At 45.5% G+C, this 19053-nt stretch overlaps 1 protein-coding gene across 5 annotated transcripts; it reads left to right on the forward strand.

Annotated features, from left to right (window-relative positions):
- Positions 1 to 29: 29 nt before the first annotated feature.
- On the forward strand, positions 30 to 16016 carry LOC129340124 (serine protease 27-like). 5 transcript variants are annotated; one of them, XM_054994714.1, is made up of 8 exons: positions 219 to 278; positions 898 to 959; positions 3144 to 3295; positions 4046 to 4066; positions 7768 to 7930; positions 10386 to 10657; positions 11660 to 11829; positions 13553 to 16016. In XM_054994714.1, the coding sequence occupies exons 3-8, from the start codon at positions 3238 to 3240 to the stop codon at positions 13847 to 13849; spliced, it is 981 nt and encodes a 326-aa protein (XP_054850689.1). In that variant the 5' UTR covers positions 219 to 278; positions 898 to 959; positions 3144 to 3237; the 3' UTR covers positions 13850 to 16016. The 5 variants fall into 5 exon arrangements, with proteins under 5 accessions (XP_054850691.1, XP_054850689.1, XP_054850692.1 ...); XM_054994715.1 differs by lacking the exon at positions 219 to 278 and adding an exon at positions 400 to 435; XM_054994716.1 differs by lacking the exons at positions 219 to 278; positions 898 to 959 and adding an exon at positions 30 to 107.
- Positions 16017 to 19053: the final 3037 nt, after the last annotated feature.

A 19053-nucleotide genomic window follows, 5' to 3' on the forward strand; every position in this document is an offset into this window, starting at 1 on the left:
TAATATGTAACATGATCTTATTGAAAGAGCTTTCTTCAGTGTTTATTTCCACTCTGAAATGAACCACGTCTTCTGGAATCTTTTCAGAGGCACCCACAGAGTCAAAGGTAGGGGGGGGGGGGAAATGGTGGTTAACAGGTGGCGTCTTCTTAGGTTTGGGAAGGATTGCCACCCCGGTCCAAAAGAAGGTCCTAACAAAGAATGTCCTCTTAATGTAACGGCTAAAGACTGTTTAATCAGTGTCCTTCTCTGGAATTGGATTCTCTCCAACTGAAACTGTAAGTTCAGCGGCTTCGTTGTCTAAAGGTTAAACACCAACTTTGGATTGAATATTAATCCATTTAATTGCCCCAGATCCAAGGAAGGGACCAGAACAGAGGTCAAGGGAGAGAGGCTCGTCACCGGCAAGACAGGAATTTGAAGAATGAGCTAAAGGTTCTTATTCTGCTTGAGGAAAGAAGTGGTGTTGAGTGGTTAAAGCAAAAGGGAGCATAGCCAGAACTGGGGGAGGGGTGCTCCTCCTAGGAACAGAATGGACCAGTTACCATTGATAACTTGTGTTGTTTAGAAATATACTACTGTTCTGTTTCGCTGTGTTTAGTGGCAAAAGGGGGGTGGCATTTCCCTCACGATTTGGTGCATCAGTGTAGGTGAGCACACTTAGATACTGATGTATCTGTAGTTAGGCCAAGGTATACTATCACTTAAGAAATTACTATTTCTATTTTTAAAAAAACATTTAGTAGTCACATAGGCTGCATTTAGACATTGTGTTTAAACTGACACAAACAAACGGGGCCTAATGCTGGACTAGAATGCACAATTTTCTCCTTCTCCCCTCCCATCTTGCACAAGCAATCCCGCTTAGAAACCTAACTCAAATTATCCTTGACATAGAAAAATGCAGGTGGTCCAGAGAAACAGAATTTGGAAGCAAGCCCAAACAGGTCTACTCAGAAGTAAGTTTCATTATATTCAGTGGTGCCTTACTCCTAAGAAAGTGTTCTCATTGTTACACCTTTATTTTTTTCCACCACAAACTGGCATTCTAAACCTGAATTAATTCAGCCTTATAGCCAGAAATGTTATCGTAATGGAAGGGTGAGTACACTGAAGGGAAGGGTCCCCATTTTCCTAAACCCTTAAACTCTTGGGTAGGTGGACCTGATGATGTGATGGTGGCATCCAGCGATTTCATGGGGTGGAATGTGATCATGTCATATTGAATAATGGTATTGTACTTCCACACCCCACTAGGTATTGTTCCACACGGTATTTGTGAAAGTATGCAATCACCATTTTGTGGCTTAGAAAAGATGGGCTATATACCAGGCTGGAAAAAATAACATAGAAGTTAACTCTGTGCTAAATATAATGTAACTGAGATAGTAGTGCCAGATTATTGCTTCCCATCTTCAGTTTACATGTGCAGCAGTTATCACTAACAGGCATGCCGTGGTACAAGGATTTGCTTATGATCATATGAGTCTCTCCACACGAGACATGACACATGAAGAACACATGTCAGATGCAATGGTAGTCAGGAAGGGTAGTTTAAAAAGACAGAGCAGGCAGCAGGGCAAAGGCTTTGCTGAATACTGGAGCTGTTCTTCTTTTAGGAAGTGTTACAGGGCATGAGAGGGGGCAGAGATTCAAAACTATCTTAGGAAGCAAAGTGGCAGGAAAGATAGTTAATCAGTGCTTGGAGGAAATACTCTAAACATCCTCTGGAGAGTATATTCCATGGGGCTTACTCCTAGGAAATGTGTCTTTAGGATTGAAACTGGGAGATAGTTACACCTGCCATAAATCACTCCCTCCAACCTAGAAATAATTTGCTAATACTAAGAGAGTAGATGTGTGAAGTTATTTATGGCAAGGGCATAAGCACTCTACACATGCCCAGAGTATTTAGTCACACCATTCCAAGAAAGAATGGTGTGACTAAATACTTCTTCAGATCTGAGGTCCAATACTGTGGCTTGGTTTTATACTCTCTCACTCTTCTTTCCCAGTGAATTTATTAAAATTACTCTTCTTGTCCTCCAAACACCCCCGCCCTGAGTGAGTGTGTGAGAGTGAGAGAGAGAGAGAGAGAGAGAGAGAGAGATTGTGTGTGAGAGAGCACTTGCCAGTGGCTATTCATTGGTGAGAAAAAGGCATTTTGCACATGCTGAGAGGCGCACACAGTTTCATATAGGCAAGTAACAGCATGGTGGTTTGCAATAACTGTTATTGGCCCTCTGTGTTCTTAGTGGTACGTTTGTGTACATGTATGCTTTTTAAAAATATATTGTTATACTATTTTAAATGTTTTAAATTTCAAATTACTTATCTTAAAATGTAGTTTTAAATGCTTTCATGTTTTAATGCTTGTGGCCTCGGGGACCCTATTTGGGTAGAAAGGTGGCATACGAATGTTTTTAATTAATTAATTGTTAAAGTCAGATACCAGGCTGAGTGAAATAGAGCGTTCATATCCAGTGCCCTCACCAATAAGCTACCTACTCTTGAGGAAACAGAAGAGGCAACTTCGGAAGAGTATAAATCTCACTCGTTTAAAAAGGAGGAGGCAAAGGACCCAGGGAGAAAAGATGATAGAGAGCAGATGAGAGTGGATTTGGTCAGGAGAGGGTTAACTGGCTCTGTTCCAGCTGCTTTGCAACCCCCACCCAAGCAATCCAAGAAACAGAGCTTGCTTTGGGATATGATTTTCATGTTGCTATTCTAAGGAATTTTGGTGGAGAATGCAGGGCACAAATGTCTCAGATCAATATATAATGCTGTACCAGAAACCTAGAGAATTTGAAGGTGAACTAGATCCCAAAAATCCCTGGACACGCAGGGCAATCAGGATTTTGTGAACAGGGTGTAGTTGCTGCCCTTTTTGCTAGCAGGGTTCCTGTTTTTATTATCTACCTTGCAAGACAAATTTTCAACAGGTGAAGTTTTTCCCAGTCTACCCCCTCCCCCTCCCCCTCCGTGCTAGAAATCAGGAGAGAAGGACCCAGAGAAATACAGGATTCGGGGTTCTGCTGGGATAGAGAGAATTCAGAGATCGGGGAGTCCAAACTGCATGTGCATGCTCAGGAAGGAGGAAACTCCACCAGCCCTACCCTTGCAATGAAATTTTTATAACGCAGATAACAAAAAACACAGACGTTAAACACCCGTTTCCTGGATGTGATTGGAGAGCTATTGAGAGGACCCTTCAGAAGGATTAGAGAAGCTGAAAGCATGCCTGTGGTGCCCCCTTTCCTGGCTGTATGGCTGCTTCACCTGGCTGTGCTACAAGGTGATTAGTGTTGTGGGGGGTCATTGAAAAGTGTGAGACTCTTTCTCTTAGTTCTTCGGCTCCTTTGTAAAGATTGGAGGGAGGATGAAAAAGGAGGTCTTAAATTCAGGATAAAACAGAGATCCCTGGATTGTCATATGCAAACAAACGGGCCTCTTGTCTGTTATACAGCCCTGAGAGGGCAGTGGGCGCTATCAGATAAAGAAAATGGTTGGTAACTCCAGGTGACTGTATCACAGGCAACTTATTAAAGTGTTCCTGCTACCAGGGAGAAAGCCCTACAGTCTGGGACTTAATTTCTAAAAGCAAAATCATGGGGTCTTCTAGGAAGTCCATCTTTCCGCTGGGATCCTTTCCCTTCAATCCCAAATGTCTCAGTAGCCGGACCAGTTGTCAGTATGCCAGGAGACACCCTGAAAAGAGAAGAATGATGGAAATGAAAATATAGTACCAGACCACTTAACTTGCATTGGAGGGCTGTGCCTGATATTCAAAGAGGATTCCAGAGCTAAGACCCACCACTACTACTAAAGGCAAGGGAATTAAAACCACTGTATGAATTTGAAAAGGGCTAGAAACATACCAATAACCCACTATCCAAGTCTTTAGGTTTTTCTTTAAATTGGGGGTAGTTCGCAGCCCAGAGTCTTTCCCCTTTACTAGTGTATCCAATTTTAGAAAAAGCAGTGGGGGAGAAGTCTCTGGTTTTCCTCTCACCTCACATTTCTTCTCTTTTGGTTTTTCCCTCAGGTGTCGCCCGTTCAGAAGCAGGTATGAGACATTTAATAGATTGGAAAGAATTCTTGCACGGGGCTTTTGCAAGTGTGTGTGTTGGGGGTGGGGTAGAACTCAAACAGGGGTGTTTACAAAGAGCTTTTTGTGTGGATACAAAGGTAGGAATGGGGGGGGAACCAGATGTCTACTAATCATGGTTTCTCTTTCTGGATTGCAGTTCTGAGGGGATGATAGAAATCGCCCAAACTGGGTCATTGAAACCATTCAATCTCTCCAAAGTTTTGGCCTGCTGGTGGGGACCAGTGTGGGTAGGGGACATGCCTGGAAACCTGGGTTCAGTTGCTCACTTTACCATGAAGCTATGTGACTGTTCTTGGAGCAGTCTCCCTACCTCACTGGATTGTTGTGAGTAGGAAAGGGGAAAGCACACGCTGCCCTGAGCTTCTTGGAAAGAAGGGCTGGATGAAAATGGCCTAAAGAGAGAGCCACCTTGTGGGGATTTTAGCAAGAGCCTCCCTGTGTTAAAGGGGAGCATCCATATGACAGTATGCTGGTTGTGAACATGACTTTCCAAGGGCTTTCCCCTTTTCAGTGGATTTAAAATAAGCCTCAAACTCAAATGGGAATCTCCAGAAGAGCTGTCCGGTAATTTCTGCTTGAACACCTCGGCTGCTTCCGCACATGTTGAAAGTGCATTATTCAATGTGTGTGGAAATGGCCCTGCTCTGTGTCTGTGGGAATGGGGGGATTGCCAGCTCCAGGTTGAGAAATTCCTGGAGCTTTGGGGGGGTTGAAGCCTGGAGAGGGTGGGGTTTAAAGAGGGGAGGGGCCTCAGCAGGATTGAGTGCTGTAGAGCTCACTATCCAAAGCACCCATTTTTTTCCAGAGAACCGACCTCTTCCACCTGGAGATCAGTTGTAATTCCAGGAGATCTCCAGCCACCATCTTGACGCTAGCACCCCTAGGGAAGGGGGAAGTATTCAGCTCTACTTTCAAAATGGAGGGGGGCGGATTTTGTTGCCACACACCACTGCCCATCCCCCTTTAGTTCTTTAAAGGGGTTCAATAGAAAAATGGTTCAATAGAAAAAAATGAAGGGGAAGAGCAGTTTCCAGGCTGTGCAGGGGGTGGTCCTGGAGAAATAACCATTCATATCTGTGCTTTTGTGAAGGTGAAACAGGAAAAGGGAAGGAAGGAGGGACTGGGGGGGGGGTGCAGTGACAATGAGTGTGCAAGAAATGGGATGGGTGGAGGCCATTCTCTCTGGTGCCACTCCCTCCTCTTGCTGCTGCTGGGATTGTACGAGGCACAGTTGTAATTCCAGGAGATCTCCAGCCACCATCTGGACACTGGCAACCCTAGGGAAGGGGGAGGAATTAAGCTCTACTTTCAAAATTATGGGGGGCAGATTTTGCTACCACGCACCACTGCCCATCCCTCTTTAATTCATTAAAGGGCTTTTTTGCCTTTCCTTGTTCCAATTGCAATGTAGCAATGGTTCAATAGAGAAAATGGAGGGGAAGAGTAGTTCCCAGGCTGCGCAGGGGAGAAATTACCATTCATATTGGTGCTTTTGTGACGGTGAAACAGGAAAGGGGGAGGGCAAGAGTCCAGTAGTGCCTATAAGACTAACAGAATTTGTGGTAGGGCATGAGCTTTCCTGAGTCACAGCTCACTTCTTGAGTCTTATAGGTGCTACTGGACCCTTGCTCTTTTCTACTGTTACAGACAAACGAACATGTCTACACATCTTGAGCTACCTCCAAGGAAAAGGAAAGAAAGGGCGGCAGCAGCAATGAGTGTACAAGAACAGGGATGGGTAGAGGCTGTTCTCTCTGGTGCCTATCCCTCCTCTTGCTGCGGCTGGGATTGTACAAGGCACAGTCTCACATCCCTCTGTGGACACAGCCAAAGTAAAAATGGGTCTGGTCAGTACCTGGATGGGAGACCTCCCGGGAATCTTACCTTAAATGCCATATAAAGGCAAGGTAATGTATTAAAATAATGTAAGTCTGTGAGCAGTGAGAATATAGTGTGGAACCTGAAGGGGTTGTTATCTTCAGGTAAACAAAGGTGTACCTTGGCATGGGAGACTTCCTTTCAAGCTCTGAATGGAAATCAGGAGGGGGTTTTTGGGGGGTGGTGATGGAGAAGTGTCTTTGAAATACACGAATAGCAAACAATGAATCATCTTCTATATTTTTGTCCTTGTTTGCCAGTCCATTTATCCTTTTTCCAAGAAGAGCTATATCAGAACTGGTTTAGGGACCAGACCTTCTGGGAGTGCAGCAGTATAGAGCTACTCATTTGTGTCTGGTTCCTGCCATAGAAGCAAATTTAAGAAAGGTAGTCTTAGTAAATAATAGGAGTGACTGGCTTGCCACAGAAAGTAATTGCCCCCCTTGACAAGTGTACATATTCATCTTGCTTTACAAATTAATCATCCTCTGAATGGGTCTACTCAGATGGGACATTTTGCTCATTTGACTGGATGTATCATGTCAATCCATGCTCTGTGTAGCAATCAAAACCTCAATGAATTGCTGAACTTTCTGATCTTGCTGTGTAATAACTCCTTCTATGTATACACTAGCAACAAAGCCCATTGTGGGGAAAAATACAACGGGCTCTAGAACGGGCAGGAGGGCATTCCCTCCTCCTCCTCCATCACTGATAACAGCCGAATGAAGGCGGGAGACTGGGCATGGTCACTTACTCTGCACCTGATCCCGGCCAGGTGAAGGGGCAGGCATTGCAACCTGTTCTGCACCTGATCCCAGCCAGGAGAAGGGGGCAGACATTGCCACCAGCTTTGCTCCTGATCCAAGCTGGGTGAAGAGGGAATGGACATTGCCACCTACTTCACTCATGCTCCCAGCTGGGTGAAGGCGGAGGGCGGGTATTGCCCCCTGCTCCACACTTGATCCCAGCTGGGTGAAGAGGGGCCAGGCATTGCCACCTGCTACACTCCTGATCCCAGCTGGGTAAAGGGCAGGCAGGCATTGCCACCTTCTCCGATCCTGATCCTGCCTGGGTGAATGCGGGTGGGCAGGCAGTACCACTTGCTTTGCTCCTCATCCCAGCTGTGTGAAGGTGGGGTGGGCATTGCCCCCTCTCTGCTCCTGATCCCAGCTGGGTGAAGGCAGAGAGCAGGCATTGCCACCTGCTCCACTCCTGATCCCAGCTGGATGAAGGCAGGGGGCGCATTGCTATCTGCTCTGTTCCTGTTCCCTGCTGCGCGAAGGCAGGGGATGGGCATTGCCACCTGCTCCACTCCTGATCCCAGCTGTGGAGAGGCAGGGGGCATGCATTGCCGCCTGCTCCACGCCTGATCCTGGCCTAAGCTTCCCACCATGGTGCACTCTCTGGAGGTCTGGCTGCCTCATCTGGGCTTCCCTCCACAGCAGTGCCCTCTGAAGCCGCACCAGAGTAGCAAGTGAGTTATCTTGAATATGCTTAGTCTTTTATATAGTAGGATTCCAAAACCAGCCTGTCTTTGTGACATCTTCCACTCATTTCTGTTGTGAATATAAATTCTTCAGCCTTGTGGGTGTATCCTCCAATACATTTGATGAGATTGGAATCATGACAACCTCTGCTGGAATAAATATTGTTCATCTCCCAAATGCTAATTGTCTTCTGTACAGTCTTACTTGTGGCTTCTTAATGATTCCATTCATAATCATTGCCCTCTGCCCTGATTCATCCTCTCCACCTGCCCCTTCCTTGCTTTCTAGTCTGTGGACAGAAAGGGTCTTTGACACGCATCGTTGGGGGGCAACCGGCCAATGATGGAGAGTGGCCCTGGCAGGTCAGCATCCTGCACAATGGCAAGCATGTTTGTGGAGGCTCCCTCATAGCCGAGCAATGGGTGGTGACAGCAGCTCATTGCGTGGATAAGTGAGTATCTGACCTTCGTCACAAGACAGGCATGGTCAAATGCCAACCAGAAAGAGCGGCAAAGGCAGGCTGGTAGCCTGTGGTTTAACAGTCCACAGGGCAGTCTTGGGGTCAATTACACACTCAGGTTTTAACAACTTGGGTCCGGGTTCCCCAGTCCCAACAGAGATTCCCAGCAGCCACAGAGCAGCTGCAGGAAACGGCTTTTTAAAAATAAAGGGGAGCCCAGGAGAACACCACCAACTGAGGAGGAAAGACTCCTGCCCCCCCCCAGCTGTTTTCCAATACAGAAACAGCATGGAGGGTTCCCCCATTGTTTGCTGTGCCACATGCACAGAATACTTCATGAAGAGCAGCAAAAACAGAGACATAACTCCCCCCACCCACCCCCGGCCAGCACTATTTCCACCACATGGGGAAATGGCTCAAGTGGGGAGGCAGGAACCTTTAGTCCTCCTGTCAACGATGTTTCAAGGCCATTTGGGCTCTTTATTTTTTAAAAGCCACTCCCTGAGGCTGCTGGGTGTAGGGCTCCTAACCTCCATGTGAGGCCTGGAGATCTCTCAAAATTACAGTTGTCTTCTGGAGATCAGATACTGTTTGTCCTGGATAAAATGGCTGCTTTGAAGAGTGGACTTCATAGCACTATAAGCCCGCTGAGCTCCCCTCCCATCCTAACAACCTGCCCAGCAATCTGCCCTCCCCAGACTTCATCTGCTCCAAATCTCCAGATATTTCCCAACCTGGAGCTGGCAACTATAGCTAAGTGCTGTAAGGAGCCCATGTTGGGTATGGGCAACTCAACTAGTTAAAAAGTAACTCAGTCCTAGAGATGCTTCTTTCCATCCAAGCAAGCCTCAAACTTTTGGCTGCATCCACATGCCAGTGAATCTCTATTGTGGATTTGTTGCTGTTGAGAATGCAGAAGGCATTCTCAGCAGCAACAGATCATCCTCACAGGATTTTATGCTACACTTTCCGTGGTCATTCCCTTGCAGTTGCCATTCCCCAACTATCCTCAGCACCACTGGAAAGCTTTTTGCCAGTTTTTTTTTTTAAGATTTCTGCAATATCACTATAGTGTAATGTTGTGGCAATACACCATTTTTTAAAGCTAATCGTGCAGCAGGGAAAATGGCAGCCACAATGGCAGTAAATGATGCCACTGTGGGTGGCACCTTGCCATGGTGGGCAAGGCCACCTGCACTGCCATCTTGCAGGGAAGATCCTAGCAAAGCAGGCTTGTAAAGTTTGGACAAAGGAGGAGAAACTCTGGAAACTAGATGATTAGGACAACATCATGGCTAGGCTTTGAAAGACACTGCTCCAGTTTGAAAGTTGGGATGGAGCAAAAAGATCCCTGTAGAGGCAACTCTGTTGTACAAGAAGAGGGCATCAAAAGTGGAAGGCTGTTGATTAGAAATATCTGAAGGAAATATCTGGCCAGTGGGCGGGAGGAAGGCAGGGGAGCAGGCCTCCCAGGCCTCCAGGGCACACTTCCAGGGCAGCACAGCGCAGCACCGCTCCAGGGAGTGATGTTATGGCATGCCCCTCCCCCCCAAGCATGATTGTGCTTTATGCTTGCTGAAGTCAAAGAACAAGATGAGTGCCCGGTCCCTCCCTTCCACAGGGAGGGTAAGAGGATCTGGCAACTCTAGGAGGAATCCTACTTTGGGGGAAGGTGGAAATCCTATTTCTTGGAGCAGCCAGCCTTGTTTGTTTGTTTTAGAAGATTTCATGCTGCATCTCCAGAACAGGGCTGGCATCAACATAAGGCGAGGCATTGTCCAGAGCCCACTGTAATCTTCAGGGTTCCAAATGAGAGACAAGTGAAATGAGGAGTTTTTCAAACATTTTTATGTACAAAGCAACTCCAGTGGACTGTATGCAATCTCAACTAGCTGAACTGACTACAAGATCATGGGTCCTTAGGGAAGGTCTTAAAATTGACACTCCTTAACACATTATGGTAACTACACCCATGGCTTTTGGTGGGGCCCACTGCCATCAACTCCCAATCCACACACCTTGCCTACTACCTGCCTTTCCCCCACCTGCTAACAAATGTTCCACTACCCATGCTCCCAGCTAAACATACTACTCAGTGTGGTTGGAGTAGAACATGCAGGTGGTACAGTACAGAACAGTGGTGCTCCTGACAATTGTGATAGCAGCATCACTAACTACGTGCACTGCCTAGTGTCATTAGGCAAATGTAGGGTTGCCAGGTCCCCTTACTCACCCAGTGGGAGGGGTGGACACAGCACTTACCTTTGTGATGCCCCCATAATGCTCTTTGCGTGCATGCCTCCACACCTATGTGATGACATCGCTTCCGGGGGGGAGGTGGGTAGTAAGCTCAGCAAGACAGGATCTGAGGTCACATAAACTCCAAATCTAATTTTGCAAGTATCTTGCATCTTTTATGTTTCTGCCTTTGTTTTCATACTTCCAGGATCAGAACCGACTATGAAGTGGAGGTGGGTGCCTATCAGCTTCAAAATACTCCCTGGGAACAACGAAAGATATTCACAATGAACCAGATTATCCCAAACTCTAACTTCAATGGCGATGAAGGCTCCAGTGGGGACATTGCCTTAGTGGAATTGTCATCACCTGTAACTTTCACCAACAACATCCTTCCCATCTGCTTGCCTGATCCTTCTGCTCAGTTCCCCAATGGAACAAAGTGCTGGGTTACTGGATGGGGACAGATTCAGACAGGAGGTAAGGAGATGGTGGGGGGAGGCATCTTTATGGTGTTCATTCAGACAGTGATGTTCTTTCATCACCCATGGACATGCATAATACTTAGCATTTGTACAGAGCTTTCAGTTGTTCCAGGCACTTTGCATGTTTGATGTTGCTGTAATCCTTACAAGAACCCTGTAAGGTAGGCCAGTATCATCTTGCAGGTAGGAGGAGCTAAGGCTTGCAACAAACCACCTGGTCAGTTCATGGCCTGAATGATGAGACTTAAACCAGGAACTCAGTGGTTTGTAGATCAGTCTCTTTGCCGCTATGCTCAGGAGCTCAGGAGAAAAGAGACAAGTCCCTATTGTGAAATTTGTCACGATACATAACAATAAAGTAAGAGAAATGAAGGAGAGAAGATTCAATAATTAATACACAGGTTGCTGGGTTCAATCCAACAAATTTTTCTGCTGGTGAAAAAGGAAAGAGGGGTCCCACCTAGGGATCTCATTCTACTTGTGGGGGCAGGGGATACCCACTTTCACCCTCCACCTCCCATCACTCCCCTGCCACCACCCGCCACCTGATTGACATCACCAGAAGTGATGTTATCATGCAGGCATGGGCCCGCACATGCGAATAAAGCATGCTGGGGAAGCAAGAAATGTAAGCACCGGGTCCCCAGCCTCCTGACCCCGATGTTAAGGGGACCTGGCAACTCTACTCCCACCTGATCCTTCAAAAAGGCTACTCTGGGGATCATGGGACCTACATGGCCAAAATCCGTATGGGTTGGGAGCTATATCAAGAAGGGGAATTAGAAGAGATTGAGGGGGGGGGGAGCTGGCTGCATCCAACCCATTGTGTCCTACACCAAACAACAAACTGAGACAATTGTGGAATACAGAAAACACTGACTCCTGGCTGTCTGTGAGGAATGGGATCTCAGGAAGTAGAAGGTCACTCTCCTTCAAAAATAAACACAAGTCTCTTCAGTCTATGAACACAATGGTCTTCCACATCTTTTCCCTGCAGTTGACTTGGGCTATCCACAAATACTTCAGGAACTGGAGGTGCCAATCATAGATAGAGATACTTGCAATTTTCTCTTCAGTATTAATCCAGAGCCTGACCTGAAGCCCGATCCAGTTAAAGAAGATATGATTTGTGCTGGTTATGAAGAAGGTGGACGGGATGCCTGCCAGGTAGGACACTCCATTACTTGCAGGGGCCCTTGCCTGGGGTGGGATAGGGTTGCCATTCGACGCTGGCAATCTGCTGGGAGAGCTTGGAGGCAGGGGCAATCTTAGTTAAACCATAGAGTGTTGGGTGCTGCCCCCCAGAAGTGATGGAGCACTGACATTGGATGCTAATGAGCCCCTTTATTTTTCGTCTGCCAGTCTTTAGAGGCCAACCTGGGAGGAACTAAGTGAGGCTGCATTATGCTAATTATCCAGAATCTAGTATGCCTAATTTATATCTCATGCAAATGGCTTGCTAATTTGGTCCTGTTATTGGTTGTGTTGTCTCCTAGCTACTTTGTGTCTACTCCTCACAACTGCATCCAGGAACTGGGGATAGGTTTGCCAACCTCCAGATGGGGTCTGGAGATCTCCAGACTGCACAGATAATTTCCCCTGGAGAAAATGGCTGCTTTGGAGGGTGGAATCTATGGAATTTTACCCCACCATCTCCAGGCTCCAATCCCCTTCTCAATCTCCAGTAACTTCCCTACCTAGAGTTAGCAACCCTGGTTGGGGAAATTATCAGAGGCAGCTCTAAAAGACTTAGCAGAAAGCTTGTGCTTCACCTCATATGGATCAATAGCAACTAGAAGATTACTTTTTTAAAAAAAGGCAGGGAGAGTACAGCCAGAAAATAGCTCAAGCAGGCAATAGGTGGCATCCCACAAATCTGGACTAAACCTAAAGGAGCAGGCCATATTGGCAACCCTAAGTCAGTAGCATTCTGAAAATGGCACGCAGCCTCTCTTTTTATCCCCAAGCCAGAGGAGGAGTACCCCTCTCAAGAAGTCCCTGTTCAGCAACCTCACTCTTGTGAGGTGAGGTGTTCATGTGAACTATATTAAAAGTTTGTTATACTGAAACTGATCATGCGAACTGTGGCATAACGGGGTCTTTCCTCCCACTGGTAGACCCCGCTCTGCCTACCCCTCCCTTTTTGCCTCTGGCCAGGCACCTGAAGGGGCTGTCTCCCTTTCCTGTCTCCGGGTATTTGCTGCCACCACTGTCCCTGTATGGGGTCCTGGTTAGGCGGGACAGCCTCCTAACCTCCCTCCTCTGCTAGTGGGCCCAAGCGGTTGAGGAACTATGTGGAACAGAAGAGCTTTCTTCCTTCATAAATTCCAAAAATCATTTATTTAACTTCAAACTATAAACAGGCATATATACAGTGAACGGAAGGAATAATAAAGCATAAACAGAAACCCCTACTCTATCTCCTTCATGCCCTAATTAGATGCCCTCAACTCCTCAGCCACCGTCAACTTCCAACTCCCACTGACTCGCTCTCCCTCCAAGCACATTCCACTCCAGAACTGGCCCCTCCCCTCTGCAGCCCATAGAAAGTTAACTCCACAAACAGAATGGCGTTTCTCCACAGGAACCCTGCCTTCAGGCCAGTTTTTCTCAGCCTGGGTCTTGCCAAGAGTACCTGCAAAACCTTGAGGCTCTCCTATGATCCAAAGGGTGGAGACAGGGGGGCCAACAGAGGTGGTTTGGGGAAAAGGGGAGAGGCCGGGGGGCAAGGAAGCAAAAGAGGACATGATGGGAGAGGGGGAACATGAGAAGCCCCCCACAAGTCCTTGTGGGTTCCCACTTGTAGGAACCCAATTCCAACAGATATCCCAAATCTGATTTCAGTCTCTTTTCCATGGACAAGTTCTACATCTTCCTTCTTTCTCCACAGGGTGACTCTGGAGGTCCCTTGGTTTGTGAATGTGATATAGGTTGGATCTTGGCTGGGGTTGTAAGCTGGGGGGAAGGCTGTGCTGAAGCCAACCGCCCTGGTGTTTACGCCTCCGTGCCTTACTATGCCAGCTGGATCTCTGAACATATACCCAGCATATCCTTTGTGGAGCCCCAGAACTGTGGTGATACGAATGCTGGGGAAAACGATAAAGATGGGAATGCTGGGAAGAACAGCGGACTACAAAAGACCTTCACTCTACTGCCCCTCCTGGGATGTCTCGTATTTCTTCTGTGAGATACTCATTTCTCTGCCTTCAGGCTGACAATTCATCCAATGGAATCTCCTTTTGCACTATGTGGGGTTTACCTAAGTCCAAAATCACCACGTGCAATGGGAGATTCACGCCCATGTCTGTCTGACTGCTTTGGGCATGCTACCCATTCTGATTGCTTTAAAAACCATTTACCCCAAAGAATCTTGTGAATTGTCATTTGAGGAGCATGCTTAGAATTCATCTTCCCCTAAGATTTTAAAAACCAGGGAACTGTAGCTGGGAATTGGAATATGAAGGAAAGTATTGGGATCAAACTAAAAGTTACATAAAAGATCCATGATCAGGTCTTCTGATTTTTAACTTCAAAAAACAGCTGTGGGGAGGTGATTTGGATTGGTGTCACAGCACTGAAGGAGAGCTTGACCAAGGGGGGGGGGGATTAACATCCAGCATCACAACCATGATCCAAGTCACCCCCTTGTCCGCTACTTTTTTGGGTTAAAAAATATGGTGAGAAATCTAATCATAGATGTCCTGTATAACATATGAGTTGCCCTTTGCATGCCACCAAAAGTCATGTCTATAATTTATTTTCTTAAATTCCTGACCATTTTCAGTGATGTAGTAAGAAGAGATAAAGTCAGGGCCTCACTGTGTGTGCCTGTGTGTATATGAGAGAGAGGTACCATCAAGTTGCAACTTAGCAAACTCAGCTGGGGTTTTCAAGGAAAGAGACTAACAGAGATGGGGCAAATCCACATTACTCATTCTAAGTCGCATGTTCCCCGCATTCCCCACGCAATCCCGAGTGCCGGTCACATTACCTCATTAAACAGACGCATTTCATTCACATTTCTCCTGAATATGTGGTCACAGGTTTTCAACGGGAGTTTCACGGTGGCCGTGAACGGGCCAATGTGCAATTTACGCGGTTTTTTTAAAAACCACCCCCCTTCCTGTCTCTCCGGCCGTTCCGAGAGTTCCTATTGGCTGATTCAACTTGCAAGTGCTCCGTAGTCTGCAAAAGACTGTTTTTGACTTCATAGCATTGGATTTATTGATTATGCTGTTTCTGAATCAAAACTGGTAGTTTGAAAAATCATTTTGGGGTGAATCCATCCTCAGAACGGACTCGCGAAACTTCCTTTTTAACTGTTTTTTATTTTTTTTGTTTTATATTACTGTAATATCGAAATTACAAAATATCGAAATAATGACACTCCAAGGAAGTGAAACTTCAGTAAAATTCAGGCACTGAACTGTCCTCCATAGGAAATGCCCACGAAAGCTTCCCACATGCTTCCAAATTTCCAAAAAAGAAATGGGAGAGAGCCATCAGTGCTGTCAGTGGGGGAAAGAGAGGCATCATTATCTTCAATGATGTTTCTTTATAAGGCAAGATCGAAATAACGGAAAAGTGTGCTAAAAAAAAAATGGGCGGGGAAAAAAGGTCCCGCCCAAAAAAGCGGTTTTCGAGCGGCCGTGTGACCGGAGGGACGCGCGAGAAAGACGGATTGGAAGCAGGAATGTGAACGAAGAGGAAAAAATCGCGGATTGGAGGCAAACGGAAGATATCCGATAAACATGCGGGTAATGGGTGAATGTGGATTCGACCCTGGTTTGCCATTGCCTGCCTCCGCCTAGTGATCCTGGACTTCTTGGTGGGTCTCCAATCCAAACATGAACTAGGGCCAACCCTGCTTAGCTTCTGGGATCTGATGAAGTCAGGCTAGCCTGGGATATCCCGGTTAGGGCTCTGTGCCTCAGACCTGTGATAAATCATGCATTGTGGACATAAGGGCAACCTCCTCAGGAATCTTGGATTGATCCATTATTTGTGATACGTCAGATCTAAGGAAACTGCACTATTCTTTATATACACTAATTTTACTTCCTCAGTACAATGCTTTATAACACTTACCACTGTTTTAGTGCTTTTATTCTTTGTATGACTCAGCAGTCAGTGCAGTCTTTTTTATTGCCCCTCGAATGACTGTGTTGGAAGGAATACCCAGAAAGGTAAAAGTCTGGTCAAAAAGGAAAAGCAGATAGACTTCTCGTCAGATTCCCAACAGAAACAATATTTTTTCCCCAGTGCCTTTGAGGAAACTTCTTCTTTTGGAACTTGCCACAGAGTTATTTAGGATGTATTCACAATGCATTGTACCATCCTTGTATGTCTCAATAAAAATATAAGGAACATTATGCTTTATTATTCCCTATAAGTTATATATTTCACAGCAATATGCTTCTGTTGGTAGAGGCCAGGGAGCAATCAGGAGGCATAACTAGCATTCCTATACTACAGTGATCGTCATGAGCAAGGGCCAATTTTTTTAAAAAGCCCTATTCCACATCCAACAGAAAAAGTACATCACAAACAACTTACATTCTTTTGCAAATCTGCAACTAAAAGAGACATTGTGCGCATTCAGACTAGTAGCCCATTTAATCCAGCATATTTTTTCCAACAATACTAGTGATGCCAGAAAGAAGCCCAGCAGTGTGGATACAGAGAGAGAGAGAGAGAGAGAGAGAGACATATTGCAGAAGCACAAAAAAGGGAGACCATATATCTCCAAAATCAAAAAGAGTCAAGTAGCACCTTTAAGACTAACCAATTTTATTTTAGCATAAGCTTTCGAGAATCAAGTTCTCTTCGTCAGATGCCTGATACAGAGACTGTATCAGGCATCTCTGTATCAGGCATCTGACGAAGAGAACTTGATTCTCGAAAGCTTATGCTAAAATAAAATTGGTTAGTCTTAAAGGTGCTACTGGACTCTTTTTGATTTTGCTACCACAGACTAACACGGCTAACTTCTCTGCATATATCTCCAGCAGAGGGCAGTGTAGAAAAACACACATTTTAAGCCTGGGCTCAATCTGCCTAAAAAGTACACTGACTGCAATGCCTCAAGGAAGAAGGATTTGATCTTTTCACCCTCTTCTCATTTTCACAACAAGTTTCCCTGGAGTGTCATAAGTTTTTTAAAAAGGGGAACAGATGTGACCTTTAAAAATCTATCCTGTGGAGATAAGAAAAGCTAGGTTAACACTGCAGTTAACACACTCCAGTGCAGTAAGATGGTCAGCAGATGGACCCAAACATGGTGAGAGGCAATAATGTTATCCATATGACACTATCATAGAGATATGGAAGAAGAGGAGAGGCTAAATAAAGCATCTCCTCCACCACCACCTATGGTGACATACACATGGGAGCTGGAAGTGTAAGACTGTGTGTGGTTCTAGGATTTTCAGGGAGGGGAAACATGTTGGCCTGGAACAATCCACGGTCTTTGAGCCGAAGTCTGATGATATTCATTTGACTGTGGTGTTCCAATTTCAAACTGAGATACAAGAGTTGTATATCATTCCAGCCAGTTGTATCTATAAAAATCTATCACGTCCAAAAGAAGTATTTTGACTTCTTGACAAACTAGCTTTCTATGCGCAAGGAAGTCTCTCTTCATAGGGGACTATTCCAACATGTGGCCCCAGATTGTTATTTAAAGCAGACAGAAAAGCATATAGCACGATTCTGCCATTGTCTTTAATGCAAAGCCTGCTTAGCGTTTTGCAAAATAAATAAGTAACTAATTAATCTGCCTGCATCATTCACAATCACAAAATGAGAGGATCTGATGGGACTCCTACCCCAACACGCAGCTCTGTTCAAATGGCTAGTTGTTGACAAATTGTAGCAGAGTGAAAAATAATACACAGCAGAAATAAGCAGCACAGACACTTGTGTCATGTGTTTAGCTTCTAAAAAAAAGAATTTACTACAAAATTGGGGTAAAGGGTACATGGATTGTAAAATAGCAAACAGCTTATCTAAACTCCATATTTTGTTCACTCTTTTGTAAGTCTCACTACTTTCTCTCTATTCCTACATCTCTATAATCCAAACTGCAACTGACTCAGCCCCAAACAAAGCATGGGAACACTCCCACAAACCCATGCAACGATGTCACTTCCGGAACTGACATTGCCATGCCCACAGGGAGTGCACGCACAATGCAGGGTCCCTGGGTGCCTCCCACAGATCGCTGGGCGATTGCCGGGCGAGAGGGCAAATCCCCGGGATTTTGCCCCTCGTTGGCTGGCATGCCTGAAACAGGAGAATACTCTCCACCACAAAAAAGGGAAGGTCTTCAATGAGAACACCGCAGCACTAAGGAACTCCCCAGGGAGACCACACACACTACCAGGTGTTAGGCAAAATTAATTATATTAAAGTGCTAGTGCTCAATTGTGAAAATTTCATATTATAGTATTACAATATTACAATAAGACAAGTATGTCCAATTCGGATTCCCAGTAAGTCTATAACAGCAGTTCCTTTATAATTCCTTTTTCTTTGTAATTCTTTGTAAGACTGATATTCAAGGAGATTTGTCAGCTTCTATGGACTTGCATGTGCCTAGTGAAAAGGCACCAGAAAATCAAGAACCTCAGCTGCTAAATGCTGGAGCTGAGCCCTTTATACCACAATCAAAAAGAGTCCAGTAGAACCTTTCAGACTAACCAACTTTATTGTAGCATAAGCTTTCGAGAATCACAGTTCTCTTCATCAGATGCATCTGACAAAGAGAACTGTGATTCTCAAAAGCTTATGCTACAATAAAGTTGGTTAGTCTTAAAGGTGCTACTGGACTCTTTTTGAATTTGCTACTACAGACTAACACGGCTAACTCCTCTGGATCTTTATACCACAAGCAGCCAGTACAGCAGAATTCAACAGCAACTGAAAATTTAAGTGCTGGTAAAAAAACATCCTTCAATCACTATAAATGTTGAAGCAGAAGATGCATATGTGCAGATCAGCCCTACATTCAGCAGTGAGACGCGATGAAAATCCATGCTCTACACTGACTCAAAGCCCAGTCAATGAGGTGGTAACAGCATCACCCACTATCAGGAGATCCAGCAGAGAAATACGCCCTGTAAGAATATTGATTTATGATAAACCTGGGCCGTTTCCTACGATACTCACGATACTCATGGAAGCCTGCCACGAAAGCACCATCATCATTGCCTGCCTCCATTTTGTAAACGTATGGTGTCAAAAATCGCACAAGGAAGCCGGCAGCCTTTTGTGGGCAGCCTTTTGTGAGTATCTTGTTGCTACTTTTAGACTGTGAGGAAACAGCCCTGGTTTTTCAAGTTATGTACCTGTTTGATCATGGTTACATTTGTTACTAGAGTTTGGAGGTAG

Source organism: Eublepharis macularius, chromosome 12 (assembly GCF_028583425.1).
Source record: "Eublepharis macularius isolate TG4126 chromosome 12, MPM_Emac_v1.0, whole genome shotgun sequence".
Taxonomy (NCBI): domain Eukaryota; kingdom Metazoa; phylum Chordata; class Lepidosauria; order Squamata; family Eublepharidae; genus Eublepharis; species Eublepharis macularius.